This window comes from Mus caroli, chromosome 6 (genome assembly GCF_900094665.2).
Source record: "Mus caroli chromosome 6, CAROLI_EIJ_v1.1, whole genome shotgun sequence".
In the NCBI taxonomy this organism is placed as follows: Eukaryota; Metazoa; Chordata; class Mammalia; order Rodentia; family Muridae; genus Mus; species Mus caroli.
Window position 1 is genome coordinate 28867416 of NC_034575.1, and position 18128 is coordinate 28885543.

Here is an 18128-nt window from a genome sequence, read left to right on the forward strand (position 1 = left end):
GTGTCTGTGTGTGTGTGTGCCTGCGCACGTGCACATGTGTGGTTGCCAATGCTGTCTCAAGACAGTAGATAGCTAAGGTTTCTGTAGTTAAGAATTCATTCAACACTAGAACTGTGTGTTCCCACAGAGGCTTGTGCATAATTCTAGTCTAAAATCACAATCCAGGAAGAATGAGGTGTCTCTGCCCTCAAGTGGAGGAAGAGATGGGCCCTGCACAAGCAGTTGGGAATGCAGATGGTGCAGGCTGCGATTGTGGGAGCATAAAGACCTGTATACTGTACCAGAGGAGGTTAGGAGAAGCATTCGGAAGGTGACGCTTAAGCACAGTCCTGACAAAGAAGCAGCCATGTGTGTGGAGAGAGGGGAGAGGAGCCTACAGAAAATGCTCATAGATCAGAGAGAATGTGAAAGCAATCGATGCTATACTTCTTCAACTGTCATTATGTGGTGGCAAGGGGGGCGATTCAGAAAGCAATAAATAATGTAAGTAAAAATTGGATATCGATGAACCCAAATTTGTATAATCCTCATAGATTATAGTGATTAACTATAGTCTAACACTTCTAAGGCACACTGTTTTCACAATTGCATTACTTTATGATTTATGATTGGTGGGGTCGATTTCATTTGTAAAACATTCTTCACAATGAAAGCATTTCCATTGTGACTTTCAAGTTCATGAAAATAGACTGAGCTCTCTGTTTCTGACTTTGGGGCCTGTCACATGAGCTCTCTGTTTCTATGACTTCAGGGCCTGTCACACCACAAGACCGCCTTACTTTGGTGAAGGGGATCGAGTTGATTATCATTTCATTTCCCAAGAAGTTTTTGACGAAATGCTGAGCATGGTAAGGCAGGTCCCTGCTTTTCTGTTTTTGTTTTGTTGTTTGTCTTGGTTTTGGTTCGTTTTTATCAGGTAAGAAATAGATGCTCTTTACCAGGAGTCTAAGGAAACAGTGGTTTCTGAAATGGTAAAGATAAAGATGAAATGTTTTGCACTTGCTAAATCTGGTTCTGTGTGAGATGTGCTCATTGCTGAAGGCGGTACACAGTCCTTTGGCTTCAAATACATTTTCTTAAACACTTGTTTCTTCTCTGCCTTCACCTGGAAGGGACTCCTCACAACTTGGATGTGTTTTCCCAGTTGTGAGTACACGCTAACGCAGTGCATACTCACTCCCAACTTTGTTACCCAGAAAGAGCATCTCCAATCACCATATCTCTCGCGCTTCTCTTACACCACACCTCGTAGTTTTGCCTACACCACAATCCTTCCTGTCATCGAATGCAGCACCGAGGACCAGTGAAGGACCAGTCCTTCCTTTGTGCCGTGAGCAGTCAGCATTCAGCCAGGAGTACTGTATCTCTTCTTTCTCTTTTCTCCTTCCCTTCTTTCTCTGTCTTCACCCCCAAACAATGGGCCTGCCATAAACCTCCATTGTGCACAGTCATGGCTAACTAAGCTTGGGCCATGCAATTACATTAGCTTGGTTTTGCCCAGCTGACTACTGTGGTATGTGTTCTTAGGGCTCATTGTGTACTCACAGAGAAAGCACGTGAGCAAGTCCCATTCACCCATCAGCTTTCCCCATAACCTTGTCAAAAGAATGTCTTGGACATCATAAGCCTCTTCTCTTGGGGCTGTAGTTTGACAGGTCTGCTTGAGTTATTAAGAGTCTTCTAGAAGTTCGTATTTCTACCAGCCTTTAAAGGAGATTTGAGGCGTGTCTTCACTGTACTAAGAAGCATTTTTTTTTCCTCAGAATCCTAGGATGAAATCTCCTTCGATCCCACCATGGGAGTTAAATTCTGCTGTGAGAGTGGGACACCCTCTCTGGGAGTTTGGTTTATTCTGTTCTCCACCCGCACCACCTGCTCCCCGATGTCCATAGCTTATCAGGTCTATAATCAAGTTAGTCTGTTTCAGTCCCCAGTCTAGGACATCGATGCACTGCTAGGCTATATTTAGCTTTACGGTTTAATGCCCCACAGAAATCCCCATGTATTTGAGAAGCACTCATTTTTCCTGTCTCTGCCAACACATGTTACTCCAATGTAATTCTCATCAGAGTTTCACCCTGATCTCCTTTTCTTTAGCGTGTGACACTGTTTCGTAGAGAGAGCTAAACCAAGAGAGTCATAAATCCATGATACGCTGTCAGCCCCCCAACCATGCCCACACTGTCAGCCTTGTGCACGTAGAACACCCCTCCACGCACCACCTGCCCACACAGCCTGACTCTCTCAACAGACACTGTGGCCTGTCCACCCCCAGATGCCTACTGTGAGCAAGCCTACCTAGCCACTGTGACAGAGAAAGCATATGGACCCCCACGCTCTCCCATGGTCATGTGTCTTTTCAACCAACACTTTCCTATAACCAGCAAATCATTCCTCATTCCTTAGCCCACAGTTCACAGCCCACAGCCCACAGTCCACAGTTCACAGTCCACAGTCCACAGAAGTACATCAGCCCTTTCTACACGCGCTGCACTTAGTCAAGGCGCCCCTTCTCTGGTGGAAATGCAACCACTGGAGGCTTCTATTGTGTGACCATTGCTACTTACTAGGAAATCCACATGCACTGTGTGCCTGGCCAGAGCTGGGGAGTTGCATCATCTCAAGGCTTAACAAGTCAGTTGAGTGGGGTCTCTTTTATGTTATATGTACGATGCAAGGTCTCTTCCAACCATGCCTGTTTCCAGAAAATGTTTATGAGATACACAGGAGAAGTAAACAAATATCTATCTGAAAAATAATTCAGATATGTGTACATTTTGGAGACAGAGCACATGATAGAGTATTAGCTTTCCAGAGAAACAGACGCAGTAAATAGGGTGTGTGTGTGTGTATTTGTATAATCTCTCTTTTATACACACACACACACACATTTATATGCATATCTAGTCACACATGTGCGTGCACACACACACAAAGACACATATTTATACATATACATATATGTAGAGAGAGATTGGCTTATTAGAGTATCACACACGTGTGGAGATTGGCAAGCCGGAACCTTCTGTGTGGGTGGGCAAGCTGGAGACTTAGGAGATGCCGCAGTACAGGTGAGGTCCAAGGCTCACCTTTCTGTTCCATACAAGTCTTAAAGGGATTGGATGCAGCCCACCCACACTCCAGACCAGTCTGCTTGTTCCAAGTTCACCAGTTTCAATGTTAACCTCACCCCCAGTCACTCTCCAAGTTGACCCATGAACTTAATTAACCATCACACATGGTAAACACACCGAAGCATGAAAGGTGAGCCATAGCTACATTCATAGATGTACATATTTAAATGCATACATACATACATATGGAAAAGAATCACAACTTTTTTTTTTCAAAGAACAAGGAAATCATGAGGTTGAAAGAATAAAAAATGAAGGACATGCGTTGGTGGGTTTTTAACTTTGATTGTAATGATTTTCCTCACCAACCCCAGTACACATCGTCCCCTGAAACCCACCCAACCTCAAAAGGCACTCTGTGTCTCCTGCCAAAACTCTCTCCTCTGGCAGATAGCCAGTCTGTCATCTATACATATCTGCAGAACATCTGGAGCCAGGAGGGTAGCAAGAGACTCTGGGGCTGCTGCTGCTGTTAATGATGGCAGCATTAGACTCCCCAACTGCTCGCTATTTTTAATGATGCTTCCACCATTTGATGGGGTTGGGTGCACCCCTGAACATTATTTATTTTAAAGTCATGCATTTCAGAAGGCATTTTACCAAGGTCAACGAGGTTTTTTATTACTTCTACTGTTATCAGCTTCGAAGTTTAGGGTAGGCCTAATGGATTAATAAATATATCATCAAAGAAAAAGTTACCATTTGAAGGGTGTGGTTTTTTAACCTACATTTTCTTTTCTTTTTGTAAGGAATACAGCTGACACAGGAAATGGGCCTCCAGGATATACAGAGAGGGTGGTATTTCTATTTAAATGACTATAGTGCAGGCAACAATTTTGTTGACTAACATTTAGGGTACTTTCAATAAAAAGCCATCTTTACAAGGAAAACCAGGCTGGGCTTATTTTTCTTCTTGCCAAGCTTTTTAGGATATCTAAACAGCCTTCAGGGTTACCCATTGCTCATGGCTTATCTTTAAATGCAAGGAATTGAGGATTGGGGTCCTTGTCTGGAGGCCTGGGATGCTGGCATAGCTACAAGGGAGAGGGCGAGCCATTAGTTTTACTCCCTCCATGAAGAAGGTTTGTGGTAGGAATTTGTCAGGAAATAGGTAAGCAAGCACCATGGTCTGATCTATCAGAAGCTTCCACCCATAACCCTCTCACACATCCTGTCAGTAGCCTGTCTCAGTAAACCTTGTCATAGGTAGACTCCTGAAGAACCCGCCAGAGCTTAGCTGTTCCACTGCCCCATGTCCCTGTTGCTCTTCTGCACTTCCTAACAACTTTTCAGTTCTATAGACTTACATGAGAGTAAGACATTAAGTCATTTAGTCATTACATTACAGCAACTGTTATGTGCAAACTTTTGTATTTTTTCTAATTCCAGGGGAAATTTATTTTAACATTTAATTATGGCAATCACAATTATGGATTAAATAGGGACACGATAGAAGGTATTGCAAGAGATGGATTAGCAAGCTGCATACATATGGAATTGGAAGTAAGTATTTTTCATTCAACTGTGAGTATGTGTGGTGTGTATGTGTGTATGTTGAATGTCTGAAGTTGGGGCTACAATATCGGGCTAACATACTGCTGGGCACAAGAGAAATGCTGTAGAAATGTCAAGTGGTAAGCTGATTGTCACTGTGGGGTAAGACCCGTAAAAGTAAGTGACAAGATTTAGATCACAGCCCCATTCAAGATGTATTGCCTCTTATTTCCTCAGAGAAGTGACAGGTGGCATAGATGCGTGAACTTAGCCAATCACAGTGGTAGCAGGGTCTAGCCTCCATAAAGAAGACATGTTTTAGACAACACTCACTCATATTTGGCAGCCCCTTCCCCAACCCCGCTAAGTTCAAGGACTGTCTCTGTGACTGTAGTACTCTGACCATGGTGCTAAGTTTTATATATCTCTACCTCTACCTATCTATCCTGTGGTACCAAGGTGATGAATGGAAGAAAAGCACCATGGGAACCCTTTTTCCCTGGGAAGAGCTCTGTCTTCTAGTGCTTCAAGGATGCCCGTTGAAATATGGAATCAAATTACTGCTCAATAATAAAATGGCAATGCTGCCCTATTTTATGCCCAGCAATTTTCTTTTTCCTTTCTTTTTTTTTTTTTTAACAGCCATATTCATTAGAAGGATTCATTTGAGGACAACCAGGTGGAATTAATTGTAATAGTTCCTACGACAATTTAATATTCAACGAAGAGGGAAAAGTAGGCCAGCCTTGGACTATTTATAGGGAACTAGCACCTGATTGTACAGAAGAAATGTGCTCTTGAGTGTGATGCTGTGTGGTGGCCCTGAGTTGTCACATGTTCCCACAGTGATGTCCACAGTGTAAGCTGTTTCTGACTTACCTCCTTTAACCACCCAGGGTGTAAGAAGTTTGAAATATTCCTATTTTGAGCCTCGATATATCTTGGTGGTGCCTATGGACAAGGAAAAATATGAGGGATACTTGCGGAGAAAGGGATTGTTCAGTCGCGCAGAAATCGAAATTGCCGTCTCCAGGGTGGACCTTTATGTTAAAGTTAACCAGAAATATCCAGGATATTTTGATGCAGTAATCAATGCAGGTCAGTAATGCCCGGAGTTTTATTGGTTTTTATTTATTTATTTATTTATTTATTTATTTAAGTATACAATCAGTGCTATATTAGTCAGGGTTCTCTAGAGTCACAGAACTTATGGAATGTCTCTATATATTAAGGGAATTTATTGTGATGACTTACAGTCTGCACTCCAATTAGCCCAACAATGGGCAGCTGTGAATGGGAAGTCCAAGAATCTAGTAGTTGCTCAGTCCCACGAGGCTGGGTGTTTCCCCTGCTCTTCTGTATAAGCTGGAATCCACAGGAGGTAGGTTCCAACAGATGTGCTGGCAAGTAAGTGCAAGCAGGTGCAGAAGAGAGAGCCTTCCTTCTTCCATGGTCCTTATGTAGGCCTCCAGTAGAAGGTGTAGCCCAGATTAAAGGTGTGCACCTCCACCCCTGGATTTGGAAATTGCTTTGTCCCAGGCTGGCCTTGAACTCAGATATCTGTTTACCTCAGTCTCTTGGGATTAAAGGTGTGTACTACCTTGTCTGGGTCTAAGCTTTTCATGGCCACTATGCTTCAAGGTCTGGATCACAGATGTGCCCTCCATTTCTAGTCTGTAGTCCATTCCACACGTACTCAGGTTGACAGCCTGTTGTAATTACAAGCTGCAAAAAGCTGCAGAAGTGGGTAAGCACCTGTGAGAGCCAGGCTCCCACTCTTCCCATCAGAAGTTAAGCTTCATCAGTCCATAAGGTTGAGACTAATTCAGTTGTATAAAATGGGGACACAGATTTCTTCCCCTGGGGACATTGTGATAACAAAGATATCTCATTTGAAAAACATATTTAAGCTTTTAAAGGCACATGAAGCTCGGGTATTTTTATCATAACCTATCTTTACAAAGAATCATGACTACTGAAAATATTGAAAAATTTAAAATATCTGGGTAAAACACCTTTAAAAACTAACTTAGAATAAAGCACGTCTTTTTTTTTTTAACCCAGATATTTTCAAATTTTATCACCACAAAGAAATAATAGATGTTTGACGTGAAGGATGTGGTAGTTATCCAAATTTGATCATAAATACATTGTATTTATGTGTTGAAACCATAATGTGTTCAATAAATATGGAATAATTATGTCAATTAAAATTATATCAAATAAAAAATTAAAGATAAAAATGGCTACTAATTTGAAGCAGAAGCCAGAGAGAAAGATAGGGAAATTGTTGAAAAAATGGAACTTTCTGTATGCTTTTAATTATAGTACTTCATATATCCATGAAAGAGCGGGAAGCACTCTGTATAATAAGGAGATGATACCTTGGAGCGGTAAGATGGCTCAGCGGGTAAAGATGCCTTTACTTCCAAGCCTGATGACCTGGATTCAATCTCTCGGACTCATGTTGCACGGTGGAAGAAGAGAACTGACTGGCTTTTGTTTTGTTTTGTTTTGTTTTTCTGCTTTTTGAGATACGGTTTCTCTGGGTAGCCCTGGCTATCCTGGAACCCATTCTGTAGACCAGGCTGGCCTCAAACTCAGAGATCCAGCTGCCTCTACCTAGAGGCATCCACAAGCAGATCTCTGAGTTTTGGGCCAAACCTGGTCTACATATAGAGAGTTCAAGGCTAGCCAGAGTTACACAGTGACACTCTTTTTCAAAATAAATAAGTGAATTTTAAATGAGTAAATTAAATAAACTCTTAATAGCCTTTTGGTGAGATGCTGGGTAGAAAGGGAGACATTACGTTGAGCCATATGATATTGCTAGTATCCCACTATTATGCAAATGACAATTTTACATGGTTCATTTAATCGTTTTCTCAAGCCTCTAAATTGTGTTAACGTATTGCTTATCTATATTGGTTTTATACTGCTGCATACAAATGCTCACAGTTAATGCCTAACCCAGAGCCTGCTTAGCCTGTTAGGTCAGCATAACAGGACTCAGTTAAGTGCTAAGATTAAGGTGTTGGATGAGCTGAGATCTCATCTGAAGGCTCTGGGGAAAAACTTAGCTCCCAATTACCTTCTCGTTGGCAGACTGCAGTTCCTTGAGGTATGGGCCTGAGCTCCTACTTCTTGGCTGGCTGCCTCTAGAAGGCTGTGCATAACTCCTTGAGGTTATTCTTTAGTCTTGTCTATATGGTGCTGGCCATCTTCTAGACAGCAGAGAGCAGGTTGAATGTCTGACTTTTATTCTGTCACCAACTAGACAAATCTATCCTTCCCTGGCTATGATCTGAGTGAACCACCTGGGAAATCTCCCTTTACAGTCACTTGTGCTGTTGGTGACCTTAACTGTACCGTTCATCCCTTCTGTGTATAATGTAAAATATTCGTGGGCATGACTTCTCTTCACCTCCATAGGTTCTGCCCACACTTGAGGGGGTGAGGGGTGTTATAGGAGAGGGAAATGTGAGAGTCATCTTAGAATTTTATCTAACACAACAGCAATAGGATGAAATGTAGTGATCCAGTCAGTTCCCTCACCATTGAACACTGAGTGTTTGGACATGATTGTAGCACATTAAAATGTTGTGTTGTTTGCTGTAGATGACCTGGACATTGCCTACCAAAAGCTCAGCGAGCTCATTAGAGAATACCTGGGGTTGACTGAGACAGCTGCTAAGACCTTGGCTCCAACTGCAGGTATTGACCTCTCTCCTTTGTACCAAGTTGATTTTCCATGGAAAATAAGGCAGCCTTGTTCCTCTTGGTTACTCATTAGCTGGGCTAATGCTGGCTCACAATGTTTAATTCCTACATTTTTTTTTTCTTGGGATATATGAATCAGCCCCTGTGGGTCTGTTAATGATGCTTGATCGGGGTGGGGCAGGGGAGGGGCTAGCCCTGCCACTCACTGGCCGAGCTGCTTGGCTGTTTTGGGCTCCGGTTTCTTGTCCTGAAGAATAGATACCACACTTCCCTCCTGCCTCATGAGTCCTGAGCAGCAAATGTTGAGGGACGTGCAAGGGCATTGACTTGAAGTCTAGGAATTCAAAGCCTAGAAATTTCAAGACATGACTATTTTGAGATGTGTTTGAGCTGCTTGTCCCTCAAGTTTGCCTCACACCTACTTGGATGGCGACTTACTAAAAAAGTATCTGGAGAAATTAGAACCTTGTGCTTAATGGTATGTAAAAGGTATGTGGCTGCTACAAAAAATTAATGGTATGTAAAGTCCTCAAAAAAAAAAGACAACTTTTGTGTGATCCAGCTGTTTCACTTCTGGATAAATACCCTAAGCCACTGAAAGTGAGATCCCGAGGAAATAAGACACCCTGTTCATAGCAGTTCCATTCACATTAGCCAAAAGTTGAAGCCACCATGGCGGTCCAGTGATGGACGTATACTCTTTTATGTTATCTCATCTTAAGAGGGAAGGAAGTCTTGGCACACAGTGGGACATGAACCTTGAAGACAGTGTGGTGAGTAAAGCCAGCTGGTCAGAGCAGACTAGATCCTGTACAAATGCATCTCTTTGAGGTATTTAGAGCAGTCAAGGGAACAGACAGGAAACAGACGCCTAATGACAAGAGGCTGTGGGGAATGGAGCGCTACTGTTAACATTATTTGCAAAATGTTAACCTAAGATGGTTGCTGCTTTGTAGAAGCCTTGTAGCTTGGTGGTCCAAATAGGATTCTGCTTGCCTGATGGCTTTCGTACAGGCTGAAAAGGGAGGCCAGGCGATGACCTTGACAGAATTCAAGCACTAAAGCCCACTGGGCCCTTTGCAGTTGTGTACTCTCTTCCTAAGTCAAGTACTCCTTATATTTTGGACAGAGGTCCGTGCAGTACCAGTTACTCACAGATAGGAATGCCATTTCTGCCACGCAGAAATGTATCTCATATGTTAAAGGAATGGAGGTTAGGACATGCCAACTAGAAGATACTTGATGAAAGCTTGGTCTGTCCAAATAGGCTAGTGACCTCCATGGAGCTCTCTCTTGAGGAAATATGGCTCCCTGTGCTTTAATTCCTTGCTATCCAAGCAACCTTGTAATCTTTAATTTGGTCCCCTGGGTGGAACTGGCCCCTGTGCGGGCTATATCTTACGTGAGAACACGCTGCCCTGCTCCCTGAACCTGCCCCATCTCCCATTGTAAATTAATAAATTGGTGTGCTGGCTTTTACATCAGTCTCTTGTGGATTTGGATAAACAGTGATTAGTCCCCTGGGTAGCAGAGAGATGTGTGTTTCTGTGTGGTGCTGCTGAACTGAGGAGCAATGAGCAAGACTTGGCACAGTGGCCTGCAGGCTCCGTCACTGTATTCTGTTCCTCTTCCTATTCCTACAGAGATCAGGACCCCGACTATAGCGTGCAGTGACTACCTAGCAAATTAACAGGCAAAATAATGTGTGCACAGGAAAGTAGACTGCCACTTTAAAGTGTATAGCAAAATCTTACTTATTTGGAATAATTAGGTTACGCCTATCTGATTTAATGAAGGTATAAGTTATAGAATTTATAAAAGTGTTATAACTTCTCAGAAACATTTACTAATCGAAACCGTGGCATCTTGTTATTGACTAATGAAATTTTAGCTTGAAAATAGACAGGATGGAATACAGTCAGTCATCAGATCTATATCATCAACAGAACCTTACTTTTCTAAAAGGTTTAATATTCTGAAAAAGACTGTGTTTTCTTAAGGCAAAACCTTATCTCATGTTTACAGTTAATTTGCACAGGGAGTTTTTTTTTTTTTCAGTTGATAATTAAAGATAAACTTCCACTTGAGTGGCATTGTAGAGATCAGACAACATTCAAGTGAGTATATTTGAAATTCTAATGAATATAGTCCTTATTAATAAGCTTTTAGGGCATCTCTGGTGGCCCCAGGAGTCAAGCCAGTGGCATCTGTGAATTGCAGGACTGTAAAATCCTTGCCAAGAGTGAGGGTCACTTGGTCGTAGGGTTAGTGCAAGTGAATGGGGCCTGGTCTGTTTCATTGCTGCTTCTGTAGTCAAATTCCCTGACAAAAAGCAATTTGGAGAAAAAGGCTTTCAGGTGACAGCTCATCACTGTGCGAAAGTCAGGTCACATCACATTCGGAATCAAGAAAAATGAGTGCATGTACGCTTGCTTGCTTGTGAGTGCTTAGCTTGAATTCTCTGTTCTCGTGTAGCTCAGAACCCCCTGCCTATGGAATGGGGCGGGCCATGCACGCACATTGAGCTGAGTTTTTCACATAATTAACATAAAGTTCCCCTCTGACATGCCTTCAGGTCAAACCAATGTATACAATTTTTCACTGAGACCCTTATCTTAGTTAAGGTTCTACTGCTATAAACAGATACCATGACCAAGGCAACTCTTACAAGGACATTTACTTGGGGCTGGCTTACAGGTTCAGAGGTTCAGCCCATTATCATTAGCATGGCAGCATCCAGGCAGGCATGGTGCAGGAGGAGCTGAGAGTTCTACATCTTCATCTGAAGGCTGCTAGCAGAATACTGACTTCCAGGCAGCTAGGATGAGGGTCTTCAAGCTCACACCCACAGTGACACACCTACTCCAACAGGGCCACACCCTCTAATAGTGCCACTCCGTAGGCCAAGCATATACAAACCATCACAACTCTCTTCCCAGGAAAGTCTAGGTTTTGGGTCTAATTGGCCAAAGTAAACATCATAGGCCACAGACATATTTGCCTTCCCATGAAACTGTAGATCCCATGAGAAGGAGCCAGCCCCAAGCAGGTGTAGCATCCTGGGCCTAGCTGGAGCCTTGCCTCTTTCCCTCTGCTCAGAACTGAGTTATTTTGTTCCTAATTTCTAATACATACATATACATATACATATACATATACATATACATATACATATACATATATATGTGTGTGTATATATATGTGTGTGTGTGTATGTATGTATTTGTATATATATATATATATATATATATGAAGATATATGATATATCATAGAATATGATATATGCATATATATTGTGATGTAAATATACTTTATATATAATATATAATCTAGAAATTAAACATCTTAGTATAGGAAAATTTAAAAAATAATTAAGATTTTAAGGGAAAGAAAGTAAAATACGTATTTACAATTTTGTGAGAGGTTAGTCTGAAGGATTATATATCTGGATTGGGTATCTGAGGCCTCACTTTTCTGTCTTAAATTTAACTAGTAATCATTATTTCAAATAGAGATAAATTTGTAAAATCATCTTTTTCTTAAAAAAGGAAGAAAGGAAAAGAAAACCGTATGTAACATTGTGGCACATTATTGAAGTCTGGCTTGGAAAGCTAAGTCTTTTCACAGCTAGATTAAGACAATCCATGTGCTGAGCCCCAGTACAAACAGAAATCTTATGTTCAGTAACATCATCTTTCCAAAAAGGATAATCCTGTGTCAGTGCAGCCTAAAGACAGTTCTCAAATATGTGAAGTAATGATACACAGCTTCATCCCTAGTAATCAGAAGTTGCCTGCTTGTCACTGGGAACACGATGATAATGTCCACGTAACAGTAAGGTTGAAACAGAATGAGAAAGGGAAGGCTAGGAGCTGTGTCCTGAGGTCAGCATCCACCAACCCAGCCCTGGACACCTGAACCCTCGCCAAGATGGGCTAGGTGAATTATGCATGCATAAAGAGCTGTAGCTATACCGTGATGATAAGCTCCTTAGATGTGCCGTTAATTTTAAGTGCATACCAATTAAGTATGACACGGTCCTACTTTTCCCATAGAAATGTAGGAAATGCTTGTTTTTAAAGCGTGCAGTTAACAATATAGCTTCTATGAAACAAGAATAAACTCAATTGATTGGCAACTTGTCTCTCCCTTTTAATGCTGCGACCCTTTAATACAGATCCTCGTGTTGTCACCCCAACCATAAAATTAGTTTCATTGATTCCCCATAACTGTAATTTTGCTACTGTTATGATTCATAAATATCTGTCCTTTCTGATGGTCTTAGTTGTCTCCAGCACAAGGGTCATTTGACAGGGGTCGTGACCCACAGGCTGAGAACCACTGGTACAGCGCCTGGGTCTTAGTTTGTCACTGCTTCCGGGGAGACCTTGAGGAAGTGGAACTAATGAGCAGCCTGTGGTCTTGCCATCAAGGTTATGGAATGAAATTATAGTTTTCCTAATTCTGATTAATGATAAAGGGAAAATGGACCAATTTGCCAGCCCATAAAGTGGTGCTGTTATCTTCTAGTAAAGGGCATGGGGTCATTTAGCCAAATTTCATGAGTTGTTAAATCATCAAAGTAGATAAAGAAAACCCTGTCTGCCCGACTGTAAGATTAAAAGGAGAGCTCCCTCAGCCCTGAGTCCCATTCTTCTTATGCTTTTCTTTTAAAGTTGTATACATGTGTTGCATGCATCCTGTAAGCATCTATAACTCGCCATTTTTTTTTTTAGCAAATTTTACATTTACTTACACACATGCACTTGTGACGATCAGTCAACAACTTGTGGGAACTGATTGTCCCTTCCCCCATGTGGGTTCCAGAGCTCGGACTCACTCAGCAGCAAGAGCTCTAACCACTGATCGAGCAATCGTGCGAACCCTCGTTTTCCATTTCAATCATGTTAGGTGTGGAATTCGGTGCCAGCGACTGCATCCCCAGTGCTGTGTAGCCATCACTGCCACCTGTTTTCAGAGTTTTTCATTGTCTGAAACATCATCCCTATATTCATTCAGCAGTAATCCCCTTGCCCCGGTAACCTCTGATCCACTTCCTGTTCTCTGCCAGTTTACCTACTGGAGTTAGCCTCATCTTTTAATCTAACCTTGTTTCTTCACTAAAGTTGTGTTTTAGTTTATATCTGTGATAAATTCAGTGGTGAAAATGATGAGCCGAGGGCATCATCAGGAGTCCTACCAGGAGGGAGGCTTTTCGGTCTGCCCGCTTGCCCTTTCCATTCTTGGGGGGAGGGGGCTTCTAGCTTGACTTGTTACAAAAGAGGACCAGACTGGAAGGCTCATTGTGAACCCAAAGTGGCACAAACCCATCCTTCCTCAGTGGAGGAGAGACAACGGTCAGGGATACATTGGCTGCTGGAGACGGACCACTCTGGGGTCACCAAGGTCTCTCCCAAATGGAGCCCAGGTGATTCTTCAAGGTTATTCCAGGCTGATGTGTTAGCTCTGACTAATGCACACTTCAGAGCTATGCTGTCTGGGCTGGGTTTAGATGGTATTTAGGTCACCAGGAATACGTCAAGGCTTCTGTCATGTATGATGAGATGACTGTATCCAGGAGACCAGAGCCACTCTGAGAAGGTGGAATTGGAGGAAGCAGTCCCTCTCTGCAGCATCAGCATTGCCAGGGCCTCTGGGAGCTGTTTCTGTAGCCAGGGAAATCTGTGGCTGGGGGTGGGGTTGGAGCCTTCATCTCCAGGAGCAGACCCTGGTGTCTTAGGATGCCCTCGAACCCATGTCTTCCTTCTTCCTCTCCTTCCTCACTGAGTTCCTGCTGAACTCTGAGCCTCAAGGGTATTATTAGTAAACAGGCAAGGCTCCTTGCAGCATTCGGACTATGTCTTAACCATTGAACAGCAAAACCAATCTCATTTGTTTAGAAACTTTCTTTATCATCCACAGATCCAATTGGTTTTGAGCAAATATCTGGATGCTTATTCATTTAAATTTCTTCTCAATTCACTAGATTTGTCCTAACTTCTATCGACCTAGAAAGTTGTAGCTACTTAGTCTCCCCCAAGGAGAAGGGGAAGGTCTACGAGTGGTTTTCTTGTTTTAAGGGTCCCTGTGCATCACCACAGGAAAACAGGGTTTTTGATGTTAGTTTCTAGCAGGAAAGAGCCTTTGTAGCTAACTTCTCTTTATATTAAAGCAGGAGCTCCCTCTAGCAAGAAGACCGCCTCTGGGGTCCCCGCACACCTGGTCCCCTCCCCCAGGCGCTTGGCAAGACTACAAGCCGATGGCCAGAAAACAGAGGCTTTCCTGGAAGTGCAGACTCACGCAGTGGTCCCTGAAAATCAGGACCCCACTCTCCCACAGAGCCAGGAGTTAACTGAGGAGGGCGAACCCCCTGAGGAGGAGACCAATCTACCTCAGCAGGTCAGTTCTTCAACACTTGGTATTCCTCAGCAGGCCCAGGACTTACCACCAAAGGTGAAGGGAGAGGATGGCCAGCCAGCCAACCTTCCTCCAAAAATAACCACCGAGATGGATGGCCCCGAAGATGAGCCTGGGCCACCCGTGCTAAAAGCAGACCAGTCTTCCGCTGTTGTGTCTCAAGAGCCGCCTCAGCAGCCTGCTCCTGCTCCCACACTCAGCCCTCAGCCAGACCAGGATAAGGAATCCGGAGAGACCAAAGTAGCCCCTAGCAACCCAGCCCTATCTGAACCTGCACAGCGAGCTGACCCAGCTTCCCTCAGTCCTCAGAGAGTGCAGGATGAAGAAACCGAGTCAGCCAACCCTGCACCCAGGAGCTCCACGCACAGTGTTCCAGAAGATCCTTCCCATGCTGAAGTAGAGAAGCCTACTGGGGGATCTCAACAACCTCTGAAGGAGGGAACCCCCAAAGCAGAAGTTATGCGGGCCGGTACTCCTTACCCAGAAATTCCACCTCCCCAAGACTCAACCACAAAAGTCAGGGAACAGCCAGTAGCCTTGCTTCCGAAAAGCAGGCTGGCTCCTACCAGATTGCCACAGCCCCAGACCTTGGCTCCTCTCCAGAGCCGGAGACCCACACCCAAGCTTCTCTCTCCCAGCAGGGAAGAGGCTTTGGGGACAAGCTCAGATCAGACCCCGAATCCCTCTCCCAGATCTCTTCCAGCTCAGGATGGAGACCCCAGTAAGCTTCCTCCCATCAGCCCGCCCCAATCCAAACCACCCCGAAACTCGAGCCCCCATACAGTCCACAGCCCACAGCAAGCCCAGGTAGGAAAAGCCAGTGAGGCGAAGCTCCCACTTATTAGCCCCCCAGTCCAGGAACAAGCCCAGCAGCACACCCCCAACCCATCCCAGGAAGAGGAGGCACCCACAGTCCGGCTCCCAACTATTCCTGCTCCCTCCACGGAACCCCAGCTTCCTCAGAACACCGAGCCAAGGCCTGCTTCGAAGCCCGCAAGGGAAAAGAAAACTCCGAAAGTAGGCCGTGCCTCCAGTAAGAAGGTTCTAGATCTGCAGGCCACACCTCACAGCCAGGGGCTCACTAAGCAGAAAGGAACGAGGAAAAAAAGCCTCATGCAAAGAGAGACAGCTAAAGAGTCGCCACAGCAGAGAAAGATGCCAGATGGGAACTCTCAGACAGCCCCGCAGCTAGAATCCCACGGCAAGCCAACTCCAAGAAATGAATCAGACCCTCTTGACTTCAGGTCTTCTCCGAGCCACACTGAACCAGTGCCAGCAGACCCCCAGAACCAGGAGAAAAACCACAAAGCACGCAAGCCAAGAAAGAAGGCCCAGACCAATCCCACCCCTAAGGACGTGGCTCAGTCCACACGCACATCCCCTAGCGGAGAAATGTCTGAAGGAAATGAAACTGCCCTCGGTGAGGATCAGCCAACAGGAGAGGGTCAGCCGCCGCAGGACCCTGCCAAGTCTGCGCAGGAGGGTTCTGCTCCCGTGCTGCATCCCGGGGAAAGGGAACAGGCTCAAAAAGGGGAAAAGTCTCAGAAGAGAGAGGTTGCGGGGAAGCCCGTAGGCGAGGAGATTGCGGTCCCTAGCCAGCTGCGGGTCAAAGAGACACAAGCCCATAGGGACACCAGGGAGAACAGACAGAGCTATGCCCAGAGGCACAGCATACTTGTATCGAAGCAGCAATCCAAAGAAAAACGAACCCGAAAAAATGGAGGTGTAGCACAGGACAGAAGTCCTACTGCTCCCCAGAATCAGGTGTCAGAGGAGGATCAGGGTAGCCGGACAGGAAGACTGCGAGCCAGGGGCAGTCAGAGTATCAAAGTGTGAGCCTTGGCTCCGGAGAAGCTGTGTTGTCAGTGGATGCAAGTCCAACGGCTTCCATCTGCAGCCACTGGTCAGCACCTTGCTTGGCGGGGTCCCAGAAGTCGTTGTAATTCTGCTTCTCATGGGACAGCCTTGGGGGAAGACTGCTGGCTGGTTGCTGCCAGCAATTTAGTCTAGAACACTTGATGACTGGTGTCATCAAGAGGTCCTCGCGTTCGACTACAAATGTCAATGGGATTTCATGGCTGAACCCGGGCAGATTGCCGTCTTCCTTAGGAAAATTCACTTCTAGATTAGAAATTTTCCTCGTGCTTTTTACATTATTGGGGGGGGGGGGACTGCAGCAAAAGGAACTCTGCAAAAAGAAACCTTGCTGTTTTTAAGGATTGCCAACCTGCAGTTCACTTGTGAGAGTGCATCTCTACAAGCCAGACACTGGCCGAGCCGAAGGTTTGAGCATTGGTCTATGTTATGAAACTTCCTTTTGTTTCTACATTTTTCCAAATGAATACCTTCCTTCTATCTTCAAATAGGAATCTCATGGTTCATGCCTTCCTCATGCCACAGCATCTGATTGAATCCCAAGAAATTTGTGGGGAGAAAATTCAGGGGAATCAGTTTTCATTTATCTCTCCATATTATTCTCTTATATTCCTGTCAATGACTAAGGTGCAGCCAGGGCTAGCCTGTGGAAAGCTATTAGCAGGAAGTATGTGTACATCTCATATAACCAAACTACCAGAAGGACACAGGTAGGTCAGGGCTCTCAGAGAAACAAGGGGTCAGCTATTGAACATCACCAGGGGTCTCGTTATCTTCTGGACCAAGCAAGAGCCTAGGACCCACATCAATTCTCATTTCTGTTGTTCTCCATGTTGGCTTCGTTCTTTAAACTACAGATGGTTTAAAGCCATTCTCTCTACATAGCAGGGACATGAACACGAACAACTCTCCAATTACATCCGGTGGCATCTCTTACCTTTGTTATAAAGACGTTAATCTAAATCATCCTTAATCCTAAAATTTAAAAGAAAATCCAAGGAAAGACCGATTGCCTCTTTGATCAAACATTCATTTCCAACCAACAACTCTGGCCTGGGCATGGCCACCACCACCCACAGCCCACTGGGTCCACCGCTCTAGATGGACACTTACATTTCCAGAAGGAAGGATAATTGCCGATAGACATCAGCCCTCAATTCCACTCTTTAAAAAAAAATGTTAGAAGATAATCATTGAATGATAACCATGTATACAGGAATGTTCTGAAGCTATGTTTGCTGTCCCGTATTTGATCATGTAGAGAATGACTAGAGCCTGTGTCTTGTCTTAATATAAAAGCTATGTGTCCACAAGCCTGTATGACTAGCAAATGTTATGTCAAGTGCAATAGAGGACATTGATATTTTTTAAATCAGGGATGTAACGGAGCCTCTCAGCGAACAAGGCTGTTCTTGTAACTACAATATTAGACGTTATCTTCTGATTTATCTCCCTTCTCCAACATAAAAAGCTATAGAATGATTTTT

General features: G+C 44.1%; 1 protein-coding gene across 1 annotated transcript in view; it reads left to right on the top strand.

The window, feature by feature from the left end:
* Lrguk (leucine rich repeats and guanylate kinase domain containing) overlaps nt 1-18128 on the top strand; it is a 104340-nt gene that overhangs the window by 55091 nt on the left and 31121 nt on the right. Inside the window, exons 12-15 of the mRNA XM_021165014.1 lie at nt 752-848; nt 4524-4637; nt 5525-5726; nt 8247-8342. Of these exons, the coding sequence (XP_021020673.1) occupies nt 752-848; nt 4524-4637; nt 5525-5726; nt 8247-8342 (509 nt within the window). The remainder of the gene's footprint in view (nt 1-751; nt 849-4523; nt 4638-5524; nt 5727-8246; nt 8343-18128) is intronic.